This window comes from Ranitomeya variabilis, chromosome 2 (assembly GCF_051348905.1).
Source record: "Ranitomeya variabilis isolate aRanVar5 chromosome 2, aRanVar5.hap1, whole genome shotgun sequence".
NCBI lineage: Eukaryota > Metazoa > Chordata > Amphibia > Anura > Dendrobatidae > Ranitomeya > Ranitomeya variabilis.
The window spans coordinates 468,746,657-468,763,138 of NC_135233.1; the positions used below are offsets into that span (position 1 = coordinate 468,746,657).

Below are 16,482 nucleotides of genomic sequence, written 5' to 3' on the forward strand. Positions count from 1 at the left end.
CGATATCGCTGTGTCTGACACGCAGCAGCGATCAGGGACCCTGCTGAGAATCGTACGTCGTAGCAGATCGTTTGGAACTTTCTTTCGTCGCTGGATGTCCCGCTGTCATCGCTGGATCGTTGTGACAGCGATCCAGCGATGCGTTCGCTTGTAACCAGGGTAAACATCGGGTTACTAAGCGCAGGGCCGCGCTTAGTAACTCGATGTTTACCGTGGTTACCAGCGTAAAAGTAAAAAAATTAAAACCGTACATACTCACATTTCGGTGTCCTTCAGGTCCCTTGCCGTCTGCTTCCCGCTCTGACTGTCTGCCGGCCGGAAAGTGAGAGCACAGCACAGCAGTGACGTCACCGCTGCGCTCTGCTCTCACTGTACGGTGGCACTCAGTCAGAGCGGGAAGCAGACGGCAAGGGACCTGAAGGACACCGAAATGTGAGTATGTACGTTTTTTTTTTTTTTTACTTTTACGCTGGTAACCACGGTAAACATCGGGTTACTAAGCGCGGCCCTGCGCTTAGTAACCCGATGTTTACCCTGGTTACCCGGGACCTTGGCATCGTTGGTCGCTGGAGAGCGGTCTGTGTGACAGCTCCCCAGCGACCACACAACGACTTTCCAACGATCACGGCCAGGTCGTATCGCTGGTCGTGAACGTTGGTAAATCGTTATGTGAGACGGTACCCTTAGGGTTGGAATTAGGGCTAGGGTTGGAAATAGGGTTAAGATTAGGCTTGTGGTTAGGGTTAAGGATAGGGTTAGGGTTGTGTTGGGGTTACAGTTGTGGGTAGGGTTGGGATTAGGGTTAGGATTAGGGTTGGATTTAGGGTTACGGGTGTGTTGGGGTTAGGGGTGTGTTGGGGTTAGGGTTGTGATTAGGGTTATGGCTACAGTTGGGATTAGGGTTAGGGGTGTGTTGGGGTTAGTGTTGAAGTTAGAATTGAGGGGTTTCCACTGTTTAGGCACATCAGGGGTCTCCAAACGCAACATGGCGCCACCATTGATTCCAGCCAATCTTGCGTTCAAAAAGTCAAATGGTGCGCCCTCCCTTCCAAGCCCCGACGTGCGCCCAAACAGTGGTTTACCCCCACATATGGGATACCAGCGTACTCAGGACAAACTGGGCAACAACTATTGGGGTCCAATTTCTCCTGTTACCCTTGCAAAAATAAAAAATTACTTGCTAAAACACAATTTTTGAGGAAAGAACAATTATTTTTTATTTTCATGGCTCTACGTTATAAACTTATGTGAAGCACTTGGGGGTTGAAAGTGCTCACCACACATCTAGATAAGATCCTTTTGGGGTCTAGTTTCCAAAATGGGGTCACTTGTGGGGTGTTTCTACTGTTTAGGCACATCAGGGGCTCTGCAAATGCAACGTGACGCCCGCAGACCATTCCATCAAAGTCTGCATTTCAAATGTCACTACTTCCCTTCCAAGCCCTGACGTGCGCCCAAACAGTGGTTTACCCCCACATATGGGGTACCAGCATACTCACAACAAACTGGGCAACAAATATTGGGGTCCAATTTCTCCTGCTACCCTTGTGAAAAAAAAATTGCTTGCTAAAACATCTTTTTTGAGGACAGAAAAATGATTTTTAATTTTCACGGCTCTGCGTTGTAAACTTCTGTGAAGCACTTGGGGGTTGAACGTGCTCACCACACATCTAGATAAGTTCTTTGGGGGGTCTAGTTTCCAAAATGGGGTCACTTAGGGGGGGTTTCTACTGTTTAGGCACATCAGGGGCTCTGCAAATGCAACGTGACGCCCGCAGACCATTCCATCAAAGTCTGCATTTCAAATGTCACTACTTCCCTTCCGAGCCCTGACGTGCGCCCAAACAGTGGTTTACCCCCACATATGAGGTATCAGCGTACTCACAGCAAACTGGGCAACAAATATTGGGGTCCAATTTCTCCTGTTACCCTTGTGAAAATAAACAATTGCTTGCTAAAACATCTTTTTTGAGGAAAGAAAAATGTTTTTTTATTCTCACGGCTCTGCGTTGTAAACTTCTGTGAAGCACTTGGGGGTTGAACGTGCTCACCACACATCTAGATAAGTTCCTTGGGGGGTCTAGTTTCCAAAATGGGGTCACTTGTGGGGGGTTTCTACTGTTTAGGCACATCAGGGGCTCTGCAAACGTAACATGATTCCCGCAGACCATTCCATCAAAGTCTGCATTCCAAATCGTCACTACTTCCCTTCCGAGCCCCGGTATGTGCCCAAACAGTGGTTTACCCCCACATATGGGGTATCAGCGTACTCAGGAGAAACTGGACAACAACTTTTGGGATCCAATTTCTCCTGTTACCATTGGGAAAATAAAAAATTGTGGGTTAAAAAATCATTTTTGAGGAAAGAAAAATATTTTTTTATTTTCATGGCTCTGCGTTATAAACTTCTGTGAAGCACTTGGGGGTTCAAAGTGCTCACCACACATCTAGATTAGTTCCTTGGGAGGTCTAGTTTCCAAAATGGGGTCACTTGTGCAGGAGCTCCAATGTTTAGGCACACAGGGGCGACATGGTGTCCGCTAATGATTGAAGATAATTTTCCATTCAAAAAGCCAAATGGCGTGCCTTCCCTTCCGAGCCCTGCCGTGCGCCCAAACAGTGGTTTACCCCCACATATGGGGTATCATCGTACTCAGGACAAACTGGACAACAACATTTGGGGTCCAATTTCTCCTATTATCCTTGGGAAAATAAAAAACTCCGGGCTAAAAATCATTTTTGAGGAAAGAAAAATTATTTTTTTATTTTCATGGCTCTGCGTTATAAACTTCTGTGAAGCACCTGGGGGTTTTAAGTGCTCACTATGCATCTAGATTAGTTTCTTGGGGGGTCTAGTTTCCAAAATGGGGTCACTTGTAGGGGAGCTCCAATGTTTAGGCACACAGGGGCTCTCCAAACGCGACATGGTGTCCGCTAACGATTGGAGCTAATTTTCCATTCAAAAAGTCAAATGGCGCGCCTTCCCTTCCGCGCCTTGACATGCGCCCAAACAGTGGTTTACCCCCACATATGAGGTATCGGCGTACTCAGGAGAAATTGCCCAACAAATTTTAGGATCCATTTTATCCTGTTGCCCATGTGAAAATGAAAAAATTGAGGCTAAAAGAAATTTTGTGTGAAAAAAAAGTACTTTTTCATTTTTACGGATCAATTTGTGAAGCACCTGAGGGTTTAAAGTGCTCACTATGCATCTAGATAAGTTCCTTGGGGGGTCTAGTTTCCAAAATGGGGTCACTTGTGGGGGAGCTCCAATGTTTAGGCACACGGGGGCTCTCCAAACGCGACATGGTGTCCGCTAAAGATTGGAGCCAGTTTTTCATTCAAAAAGTCAAATGGCGCTCCTTCCCTTCCGAGCCCTGCCGTGCGCCCAAACAGTGGTTTACCCCCACATATGAGGTATCAGCGTACTCAGGACAAATTGGACAACAACATTCGTGGTCCAGTTTCTCCTTTTACCCTTGGGAAAATAAAAAAATTGTTGCGAAAAGATCATTTTTGTGACTAAAAAGTTAAATGTTAATTTTTCCCCTCCATGTTGCTTCTGCTGCTGTGAAACACCTGAAGGGTTAATAAACTTCTTGAATGTGGTTTTGAGCACCTTGAGGGGTGCAGTTTTTAGAATGGTGTCACTTTTGGGTATTTTCAGACATATAGAACCCTCAAACTGACTTCAAATGTGAGGTGGTCCCTAAAAAAATGGTTTTGTAAATTTTGTTGTAAAAATGAGAAATCACTGGTCAAATTTTAACCCTTATAACTTCCTAGCAAAAAAAAAAATTTGTTTCCAAAATTGTGCTGATGTAAAGTAGGCATGTGGGAAATGTTATTTATTAACTATTTTGTGTCACATAACTCTCTGGTTTAACAGAATAAAAATTAAAAATGTGAAAATTGCAAAATTTTCAAATTTTTCGCCAAATTTCCGTTTTTTTCACAAATAAACTCAGAAATTATCGACCTAAATTTACCACTAACATGAAGCCCAATATGTCACGAAAAAACAATCTCAGAACCGCAAGGATCCGTTGAAGCGTTCCTGAGTTATTACCTCATAAAGGGACACTGGTCAGAATTGCAAAAAATGGCAAGGTCATTAAGGCCAAAATAGGCTGGGTCATGAAGGGGTTAAAGGTGCTCTCTACTGGTTTTACACGAGGAAAGGACTCTTTGCGAAGACACTGGTCTTGGAACCAGCACCGGAGTCCTTACTGCGAACAGACTTGCAGCTTGAGAAGTTGCACTACCTCATAGAGACTGGGTCCCCTCTTAAAGGGAATGTTCACATATTGCACTTATGAACAGTGTTGCCTTAAGACGGTTAAATGGCAATAATGTCTTGAAAGAAGAAGTTAAATGCAGCTAACTAGTTGATTGTAAGAAATGTTTAATGATGTTGATAGAAGAATGAGGACAGAAAGTGAACCCGTACGAGGTTAGTCAGTGAGTCCTCCTAGGAGCCATACAGAGATGGCTCAGTAATCCTAAACTGAAAGATGGATAAGTTCTATACCGTGTATAGTAGCAGAAAGGCAGTAGGCCCGGGCAGAAAGGGGCGGTCCTGTAACAGAAAAGAGAGGCAGTAGGCCTGGAGCAGATAGGACAGGCGGTCCTGCAGATGTAAAGAAGGAGAATGCAGAAAAGTTGATTAGCCTTATAGTGTTTTATAAGAAGGTCTTTAGTGGATTCAGTGTGTACGTCCTTGAAGGCAACGTTAAATTATTGTTCAAAAATTTGCACTTAGTAGAATACCCGGTTGGGTAAAAGAAGTTATTTATAGTATGTTACTTAAATATTTAACCATGTTTGTAACGTTCAAGTGTCCTCACCTCCCATAAAGGGAAGCTCTGTTAAAGTTTACTTGTTATTGCATTTCAAAATTGTATGTCTTTTTGCTGACATGTATTGTTGTTTTCTTCCCAGTCCAGGAGTACTGGATTTAACCGGGGGGGAGTGCAGCGCCCCAGAGTCCTGGTTGTTGCAGTACTGTTGCTCCGCCACTAAGGGGGGCTATGGTACGTCTGATGGCACTGAAGGAGTTCATCTGACCAGGTATCACAGACACCAATACATTTCACAGTCTGGCCTCCAGGGGGAGCTAAGGGCACTATGCATTAGGCCACTCCTCACAGTCTGGTAAAACTGGGGGTTAGATAGGAAGTTACATCAGAAAGCTGACTGGGTTGGAGCCAGGCAACACCTTGTGGCAGAGGGTGTTGCAGGGGAAGATTCAGGGGGGTCCCTGTCAGGGGTGGGATCCTGACAGAGGCCTAGCGAACAGAGAGAACGTTACGGGACCGCGCCTGCACGATATAGCGGCGGTACCCCAAGAAAGGACAAGAAGCGAGGTTTATTGTGCTGAGTGAGAAACGAGATCAACGCAACAAGGAGAATACCAGTAGGAGTCGTGCTGTAAGACGAGGCAACATCCTACTGAGGCGCGTAACAGGTGGCCGGAACGCCGAGGAAGTATTAGGCTCCAAGCAATACTTCAAACCTACGGCAGGACAGTCAGTTATAGGCGGGCTGTCTCACCCAATTGACCTAGGAAGACACAGGGGGGTAACAACAGGAGTGGGGCGACGCTAGAGTCCCGGAAGAGCTCCGAGCCTCCCCGTCATACGGGTGCGTCCTAACCATAACATCTGGGGGACGTGGAAGAACATCAGAATCGAGTTGTGAGGGAACACGAGAAACAGACAACAGTTGTGGGGTACTATCCCGTAAGCACAGCAGGGGAGGACCACAACACACAAGCGCTAGAAGGTAGGCACAGATTTCCACCTGCAAAGGGAACTCTGGAGGTGCCATCGGACCCGCCGGACTTGCACGGCCCGGTTAACCGTATTCCGGATTGAGGATCCTGAAGCCTTCAGTAAAAGAGGTAAAGAGACTGCAACCTGGTGTCCTCGTTATTTACTGCGATCGGCACTTCACCGCACCATAACATCATCCCATACCTCCACCTTTATTGTACGCCCCTCAGCAGGGTCACGGACCGGGTCTAGCCACCGTGACAACCCCAGAGCAGAGACTCAGAGACCCGGCACCGGGTACCCCTCGGCCCTGCGGGAGTGGGGGCGCTACATATGCTTAATAGTATGTGAATAAAGAAAACTCTTTTTTACGGATTCGGTGAAGCTGGACATTCTTTTCTTTATTGTAAGTATACACAATATTTATATATTATGTATTTTTCTTTTTGCATATCCAGTAACATCAAATACTTGTCACACTGGCGCTGCTGTGAAAAGTGAAGAAAAGCTGCTGATACCGGACAGGTACCGTGCCTACCCTGTCACACCTACAGGTGAACCAAAAAAGTTGCTTTAAAACAATGAGGTATCGCGCTAAAACCACTAGGAACAGATAAGAGTACGAGTAGTAGGATCTCCTTTTGGACCCCCAGATGGTTGTGAAACAAACTGCCAAAATAGTGACGGGCTCATATAAAACTGGCAATAGAAATGCAGATAAAAATAAACACTTACTGAGCTGTAGGGATATTGCCGTTCGGTATTGTGGCCGACAGATATAGCAGCTGAGGGTTTCGAGTGGTCAGATGACAGGAGACTCGTGTCTCTGTGAAGAAAGCCCGCAGAGCCAGAAGCACCCCGGCCGGTGGTGATCCTGGATGCGCGGCAGGAAATATGGCCGGCGCTGCTCGACTGTGCAGCGTGTGACGTCACAAAGCTACGGAGCTAGAAAGGGGCCAAAAGACTAACCAACGCGTTTCGAGGGACTGCGTCCCTCTTCGTCAACCCTGACGAAGAGGGACGCAGTCCCTCGAAACGCGTTGGTTAGTCTTTTGGCCCCTTTCTAGCTCCGTAGCTTTGTGACGTCACACGCTGCACAGTCGAGCAGCGCCGGCCATATTTCCTGCCGCGCATCCAGGATCACCACCGGCCGGGGTGCTTCTGGCTCTGCGGGCTTTCTTCACAGAGACACGAGTCTCCTGTCATCTGACCACTCGAAACCCTCAGCTGCTATATCTGTCAGCCACAATACCTAACGGCAATATCCCTACAGCTCAATAAGTGTTTATTTTTATCTGCATTTCTATTGCCAGTTTTATATGAGCCCGTCACTATTTTGGCAGTTTGTTTCACAACCATCTGGGGGTCCAAAAGGAGATCCTACTACTCGTACTCTTATCTGTTCCTAGTGGTTTTAGCGCGATACCTCATTGTTTTAAAGCAACTTATATCCAGTAACATGTCTATCCATCCTGTGATTTCCAGAATTTCATGACTTATGTCATTTATATCACACATTAAATGCTGTGAAAACTACACTTGATCAACAACAAGAGATTTATTTTTCCCCGGTAATACATATAATGAAGATATTCAACACTACATATCCTGCAAAAAAAACAAACAAGCCCTGAAAATGTAAAAGAAAAGGGATTCCAAATACCCCAAACATGAGAAAGGGGTTAAATGGGGTTCTCTCAAAAAGACAATGGCTGTTGAAACAAAAAAAAAAAAAAAACAGGTGGCATGGGGATTGTGAATTATGAAAATGATTTGCAATCTGCAGTCAGATAATCTTTTATAAGAAAGCAGTGCTACAAACCAAGGAAAGCAGAAGACTTATAGTTTAAAAAAAAAAACTTTGAGAAAAGATGTGAAAGCATTAGCTCTGTTAAACTATACATACTGATAGCGAGTCTCCGATGTCCTCTGAAGCTAAATCCTCCATAGCAACCGGATAATCATTTTCCGCTTGCATTTTTGCATAGAATGCGTTGAGTTCTTCCGCAGTCAGGAATTCAACGGGAGATCGAGTAGATATAAGAAATTTACACCTGCACAGAAAAACAGGAAAGAAAACCATGTAGAAACCGAAGCAACGAACAGCATCCAGTAAGATCTGCGATCGCACCCACATTCTGTATCCGCGTCCTCACCTCTCATAATGCATCTGATAACTCTGAGTGGGGATATTCAGTACACGATTATAGAGCGTCATGGCTTCTCTAAAGTGATCATGTTTCAGCTCATACTCTATGTACAGGTTCCAGAGCTCATCGGAGCGGTAATCCATGCCACAGGAATCCATAGCGTCCTTAAATACCCTGCAAAAGTGTATCATAAAAAATAAATAAATCACATCTTATGTGTAGTTATACGGGTTAATGCCCAGTGCACTGTAAATAATGATGGCTCTCGTAGGGACGTGGTAGGGGGTGGACTGCTCTGCCTAAATCGTGACTTGTAAAGAGGTGTAGATATAGATAATAGTGATGAGCGAACGTGCTGGGATAAGGTGTTATCTGCGCATGCTCGGGTGCTAACCGAGCATTTTTGGTGTGCTCGAATAATATGTTCGAGTCCCTCCCCCCAGCTGTTCGACAGTCACAACACATACGGGGATTACCTGTTTGTTAGGCAATCTCTGCATGTGATACGGCTGTCAAACAGCAGCGGGGACGCGATCATATTATTCGAGCACGAAGTGACATGGTTAGCACCCGAGCATGCTCTCTCATCACTAATAGATAACCATATTAAAGAAAAGCCGTCCCCTAACAGAGTAATTCAGGCACAGTAGAACTGCAAAACAGACGACTAATTGTAAGATTTCAAGTCCTCAAAATAAGCTGCCAGCAACTCCTGGCGCTGTCACTGACAGATTTTCCTTCACGCTCAGCATAGGAGGAAAGCTGTTACTCAGTGAGGGGTCGGTATTGGGGACTCCATTGGTGGCACACATCATTGACAGGACTCCATCGCTGCACAGCGGTTTTATGAAACTACTGAAAGCGGCAAAATCAAGCTGCCCGATGCTACTTTATGCTGCTGTTCCTGGTGAGAGATTCTCTTTATGATGCAAATAAGAGCAATTCTGATCCCAGTTTTCACTGATCTACTTACCACTCACAATTATGTCATTTGAGAACTAGGACGACATGGGAGACCACAATATCAGCTCCTCCTTCATAGGATTTTTCAATCCTGCATCCGATCGCACACAGCATTTCTATCTCCTAATATGATGGCAAGTATATAGGTCATCGGTTTATCATTGGTGGGGGTCCATCTTTTGCAAACCTGAGAATAAAGGATCCGTAGCACCCTTTCACTGCTTCTTCTCTGCACATCTAAACGTCCAGCCAACCAGGTATGAAGAGAACTACTGATGAGCACATTAATGCCAAAGGAGCAGCGCTGCAGGTCTCCGGCGCAGAGCCTAGGTGTCATGCACAGAGCAAAGGCGCACTGCAGCTCTCCTACACAGAGCCTAGCCGCCCTGCAGGTATTCTGCGAAAAGCTTAGCATTACTCCTGCACAGAGGCGAGCCATGATGCAGCTCTCCTGTGCAGAGGCGAGCCGGGCTGAAGCTCTCCTGCGCATAGCCTAGCCACGGTGCATCACTCCAGTGCAGAGGCAAGCTGGGCTGAAGCTCTCCTGCACATAGCCTAGCCACGGTGCATCACTCCTGTGCAAAGGCAAGCTGGGCTGAAGCTCTCCTGCGCATAAGCCTAGCCACGGTGCATCACTCCTGTGCGGAGGCGAGCCGGGCTGAAGCTCTCCTGCACATAGCCTAGCCACGGTGCATCACTCCTGTGCAAAGGCAAGCTGGGCTGAAGCTCTCCTGCGCATAAGCCTAGCCACGGTGCATCACTCCTGTGCGGAGGCGAGCCGGGCTGAAGCTCTCCTATGCAGAGGTGAACCGCGCTGCATCACTCCTATGCAGAGGTGAACCGGGCTGAAGCCCTCCTGCACAGAGCCTATCTGCACTGCATCACTCCTGCACCTAGGAAAGCCATGATGCAGCTCTTCTGCACAGAGCCTAGCAGCCCTGCATCACTCCTGTGCAGAGGCGAGACACGATGCAGCTACACCAGAGTCATGACAGCTATAACATGTCAGTTTCAAAACGATCTCCATGAAATTCTGACGAAGTCCATCACCTTGTAGTGTATGGTTCACATCTGCACTGGAGCAATGGCTTGAAGCCTCGGTCGCAGATTCAGATAATAAAGCGCAAATTTTTGTGCAATTTTAACTGGTAAAATCACGGACACCATAACAGAAACCCGAGAAATCCCACTAAATTGGCTGGGGTCTGTCAGGTGCTGCCGGGGTCTGTCCACTATGTAAAGCAGCTATGCTCCAATAATAAAACAGGAGGAACAGTAAGGATTAAAATTGCATTAAAATGCTGTAAAAACAAACAAAAACAATAATCCAGAATTTAAAGTCTAAAAAGGACTAAATAATATAGAGCAAAAAAATAAATAAATAATAATATAGAGCCAGCAAAAATACATAGTTCAACAAAACCACTGTTCTGCACAGACACGAACACATAAATGATCACACACACAAAATATATACACATACATGCACACCAACACAAAAGATGCATACTTATATACACTACTACAATAATACAACTTTGTACACTCAAATATCTACATTTATGCAGACGACACATACGGTGTGCACACAACTAATTTAACAAATATATCTCCACAAAAGAAAAAAAATAATAATTCACACATACATAGAAAAATATGGATATATGGCAAATACAGACACCTAAGCAAATTCGCACTCACGCACAAGTACGCGACATTACTGGAGAAAAGAATGGATAATGCCATGTTGGGGTGTACAATTTTTCTTTGCACCCTGTAACAGAATGGAGGCAATGGATCTCCAGATATAACTTGTACCCACTGAGCCACTTATTTATTTCATGCACTCTTATTTAAAGACACGTGGACCTTCCTTTTGATTGCTGTTGCGCCAGCGAGGTCAGGGTTTCCGCGGACACTATTCACAATACGCGTGTGATTTCACCATTTTACGTAGCAACTAACAAAAAAATGAAACAAGCCCCACATAATGCGCAATTCTGTGTCGCACAATAGTTGCTATTCTGAGCGGAACAGTGGCGGTATTGTCTCATAAACGTTATACGGTTATACAAGTCCTTTTTCTTCCGCTATTTTCAAGCACCAAATGAAATACAGCACTCGAGATAGAAAATAATGCAAGAGATAGAGAATTTATTAAAAGGAATACATATATACTGAACAGAGCATTTCATTACAATAGTGACTTTACATTAAGAATAAAACTGGACACAAGGGAACAATGACTCCAACGGGAAGAAAAGGTCTTCATCTTCAAATGTGCAAAAAAAAAGGTTATTGCCGGGCTACCTGTTAATAAAGAATTCAGCAGCATGCAAGCGAGAACATGTACACGAACGGTGGAAGGAAATTAGCAATAAACCAGGCAAGTGCCAGACTGCCGTTATAATAGACGGTGATGGAGTGGAGTTTATACAACTTTGGTTCTCGTTCTCGCTGCTAACCAAAAGGAAAATGTAACAGGTCAACAAGACTGAAGATGGGCCTTACTGATTTGTATAGCAGTGAACGACCAGCGAGTATCACACATGGCTAAACATTTTAATTCCCTTTAAAAAGGAGTCTGTCAGCACAGAATGACTGTTCAAACCAAGCCCAGGCGTTCGGTGCACCCTTGGCGCAGCCAAACAGTTCAGTGCACCTTCCCACCTACTTTGTTTTCCCATCTATGTTAGATCTGGGCAAAAATCCAGCACTCTGGCTGTTCCAGTCTGGCCCACAGACCTAGTCAGCACCATACCCTCTGCCAGCTCCATCTTCCACCAATCAGCGTGTAAGACAGCAGTCGTGATTACATCATGTCACCGGGTCAGCGCAGAGTCACTGCATTGGAGACAGAAGAGAGCAGGGGAATGGGAGCGAGGGGAGTATGTGGTGGTGGTGGTGTTTGTATTCTCATGTGTATGGGATGTTTCAATGTACACAGGAGGCTATGGCGGGGGGCGACCATACTGTACACAGGAGGCTATGGCGGGGGGCGACCATACTGTACACAGGAGGCTATGGCGGGGGGGGTCCATACTGTACACAGGAGGCTATGGCGGGGGGCGACCATACTGTACACAGGAGGCTATGGCGTGGGGGCGTCCATACTGTACACAGGAGGCTATGGCGGGGCGACCATACTGTACACAGGAGGCTATGGCGGGGGGCGACCATACTGTACACAGGAGGCTATGGCGGGGGGCGTCCATACTGTACACAGGAGGCTATGGCGGGGGGCGTCCATACTGTACACAGGAGGCTATGGCGGGGGGCGTCCATACTGTACACAGGAGGCTATGGCGGGGGGCGACCATACTGTACACAGGAGGCTATGGCGGGGGGCGACCATACTGTACACAGGAGGCTATGGCGGGGGGCGACCATACTGTACACAGGAGGCTATGGCGGGGGGCGTCCATACTGTACACAGGAGGCTATGGCGGGGGGCATCCATACTGTACACAGGAGGCTATGGCGGGGGGCGTCCATACTGTACACAGGAGGCTATGGCGGGGGGGGGGTCCATACTGTACACAAGAGGCTATGGCGGGGGACGACCATACTGTACACAGGAGGCTATGGCGGGGGACGACCATACTGTACACAGGAGGCTATGGCGGGGGGCGACCATACTGTACACAGGAGGCTATGGCGGGGGGCGTCCATACTGTACACAGGAGGCTATGGCGGGGGGCGTCCATACTGTACACAGGAGGCTATGGCGGGGGGCGTCCATACTGTACACAGGAGGCTATGGCGGGGGGGGGGTCCATACTGTACACAAGAGGCTATGGCGGGGGACGACCATACTGTACACAGGAGGCTATGGCGGGGGACGACCATACTGTACACAGGAGGCTATGGCGGGGGGCGTCCATACTGTACACAGGAGGCTATGGCGGGGGGCGTCCATACTGTACACAGGAGGCTATGGCGGGGGGCGTCCATACTGTACACAGGAGGCTATGGCGGGGGGCGTCCATACTGTACACAGGAGGCTATGGCGGGGGGCGTCCATACTGTACACAGGAGGCTATGGCGGGGGCGTCCATACTGTACACAGGAGGCTATGGCGGGGGGCGTCCATACTGTACACAGGAGGCTATGGCGGGGGGCGTCCATACTGTACACAGGAGGCTATGGCGGGGGGCGTCCATACTGTACACAGGAGGCTATGGCGGGGGGCGTCCATACTGTACACAGGAGGCTATGGCGGGGGGCGACCATACTGTACACAGGAGGCTATGGCGGGGGGCGTCCATACTGTACACAGGAGGCTATGGCGGGGGGCGTCCATACTGTACACAGGAGGCTATGGCGGGGGGCGACCATACTGTACACAGGAGGCTATGGCGGGGGGCGTCCATACTGTACACAGGAGGCTATGGCGGGGGGCGTCCATACTGTACACAGGAGGCTATGGCGGGGGGGTCCATACTGTACACAGGAGGCTATGGCGGGGGGCGTCCATACTGTACACAGGAGGCTATGGCGGGGGGCGTCCATACTGTACACAGGAGGCTATGGCGGGGGGGGGGTCCATACTGTTCACAGGAGGCTATGGCGGGGGGCGTCCATACTGTACACAGGAGGCTATGGCGGGGGGGGGGGGTCCATACTGTACACAGGAGGCTATGGCGGGGGTCCATACTATACACAGGAGGCTATGGCGGGGGGCGTCCATACTGTACACAGGAGGCTATGGCGGGGGGCGTCCATACTGTACACAGGAGGCTATGGCGGGGGGGTCCATACTATACACAGGAGGCTATGGCGGGGGGGGGGGTTCCATACTGTACAAAGGAGGCTATGGCGGGGGGGGGTCCATACTGTACACAGGAGGCTATGGCGGGGGGGGGGTCCATACTGTACACAGGAGGCTCTGGCGGGGGGGCGTCCATACTGTACACAGGAGGCTCTGGCGGGGGGGCGTCCATACTGTACACAGGAGGCTATGGCGAGGGGGCGTCCATACTGTACACAGGAGGCTCTGGCGGGGGGGCGTCCATGCTGTACACAGGAGGCTCTGGCGGGGGGCGTCCATGCTGTACACAGGAGGCTCTGGCGGGGGGCGTCCATGCTGTACACAGGAGGCTCTGGCGGGGGGCGTCCATGCTGTACACAGGAGGCTATGGCGGGGGGGCGTCCATACTGTACACAGGAGGCTATGGCGGGGGGGCGTCCATACTGTACACAGGAGGCTATGGCGGGGCGGCGTCCATACTGTACACAGGAGGCTATGGCGGGGGGCGTCCATACTGTACACAGGAGGCTATGGCGGGGGGGTCCATACTGTACACAGGAGGCTATGGCGGGGGGGCGTCCATACTGTACACAGGAGGCTATGGCGGGGGGGCGTCCATACTGTACACAGGAGGCTTTGGCGGGGGGGCGTCCATACTGTACACAGGAGGCTTTGGCGGGGGGGCGTCCATACTGTACACAGGAGGCTATGGCTGGGGGCGTCCATACTGTACACAGGAGGCTATGGCGGGGGGCCGTCCATACTGTACACAGGAGGCTATGGCGGGGGGGCGTCCATACTGTACACAGGAGGCTATGGCGGGGGGGCGTCCATACTGTACACAGGAGGCTATGGCGGGGGGGCGTCCATACTGTACACAGGAGGCTATGGCGGGGGGGCGTCCATACTGTACACAGGAGGCTATGGCGGGGGGGCGTCCATACTGTACACAGGAGGCTATGGCGGGGGGGCGTCCATACTGTACACAGGAGGCTATGGCGGGGGGGCGTCCATACTGTACACAGGAGGCTATGGCGGGGGGGCGTCCATACTGTACACAGGAGGCTATGGCGGGGGGGCGTCCATACTGTACACAGGAGGCTATGGCGGGGGGGGCGTCCATACTGTACACAGGAGGCTATGGCGGGGGGGGGCGTCCATACTGTACACAGGAGGCTATGGCGGGGGGCGTCCATACTGTACACAGGAGGCCATGGCTGGGGCCGTCCATACTGTACACAGGAGGCTATGGCGGGGGCCGTCAATACTGTACACAGGAGGCTATGGCGGGGACCGTCCATACTGTACACAGGAGGCTATGGCGGGGGGCGTCCATACTGTACAAAGGAGGCTATGGCGGGGGGCGTCCATACTGTACACAGGAGGTTATGGCGAGGGTGTCCACACTGTACACAGGAGGCTATGGCGGGGGGCGTCCATACTGTACACAGGAGGCTATGGCGGGGGGCGGCCATACTGTACACAGGAGGCTATGGCGGGGGGCGGCCATACTGTACACAGGAGGCTATGGGGGCGCCCATACTGTATAAGAGGCTATGGCGGGGGCGCCCATACTGTACACGAGGTTATGGGGAGTGCACATACTGTACACAGGAGCCTATGGGGGTGGGCGGCCATACTGTATACAGAAGGCTATGGGGGCATACTGTACTCAAGAGGCTATGGGGGCGCCCATACTGTACACAGGAGGCTATGAGGGGTCGGCCATACTGTACACAGGAGGCTATGGAGGGGGGGCTTCCATACTGTATACAGGCAGTTATGGCTGGGGCGTCCATACTCTATGTAGGAGGCTATGGGGGGCGTCCATACTGTACACAGGCGGTTATGGCTGTGGCGTCCATACTGTATATAGGAGGCTATGGGGGCGGCCATACTGTACACAGGAGGCTGTGGTGGGCGCCCATACTGTACACAGGAGGCTATGGAGGGGGCCTCCATACTGTATACAAGAGGCTATGGTGGGGGCGCCCATACTGTATACAAGAGGCTATGGCGGAGGGTGCCCATACTGTACAGAAGAGGCTATGGGGGTGCACATACTGTACACAGGTGGCTATCGGGGTAGGCGGCCATACTGTATACGGGAGGCTATGGGGTGGGCGGCCATACTGTATACAGTAGGCTATGGGGTGGGCGGCCATACTGTATACAGTAGGCTATGGGGGGCATACTGTATAGGAGGCTATGGGAGGGGCACCCATACTGTACACAGGGGGCTCTGGGGAAGCCCACACTACAAAGGAGGCTATGGGGTTCCACACTGTACACAGGAGGCTATGGGGGTCCCACACTATACAGGAGGCTATGGCGGGTGCCATACTGTATACTGGAGGCTATGGGAGTGCCATACTGTATACCGGATTGCCATACTGTATACAGGAGGCTATGGGAGGGCCATACTGTGTACAGGAGGCTATACTGTATACAGGTGGCAATACTGCATACTTGAGACTATGTGGGCCCATACTGTATAGAGGAGGCTATGGGTGCCCATACTGTATACAGGAGGCTATGGGGGCCCATACTGTATACAGAAGGCTATGGGGGGCCATACTGTACACAGAAGGCTATATGGGGTCTAATACGGTATATAGACTATATGGGGTCTCATACTGTATACAGAAGATTTTGGGGGGCCATACTGTATACAGGAGGCTATGGGTGTCTAATACGGTATGTAGGCTATATGGGGTCTCATACTGTATACAGGGGCTATGTTGATGCTCTTACTGTGTAGGCTAGGGTTTGTACTGTATTTAGGCTATGTGGTTGTCATACTATATATAGGAGGCTATGTGGTTGTCATACTGTATATAGGAGG

At 49.6% G+C, this 16,482-nt stretch overlaps 1 protein-coding gene across 2 annotated transcripts in view; it reads right to left on the reverse strand.

The window, feature by feature from the left end:
• Positions 1-16,482, reverse strand: part of LOC143806782 (pre-mRNA-processing factor 39-like) — a 78,976-nt gene that overhangs the window by 39,704 nt on the left and 22,790 nt on the right. For both annotated transcript variants that reach the window (XM_077287685.1, XM_077287686.1), the window contains 2 exons: positions 7,931-8,098; positions 7,681-7,828 (listed from right to left, as the gene is read on the reverse strand). In XM_077287685.1, coding sequence (XP_077143800.1) covers positions 7,681-7,828; positions 7,931-8,098 — 316 coding nt within the window. The remainder of the gene's footprint in view (positions 1-7,680; positions 7,829-7,930; positions 8,099-16,482) is intronic.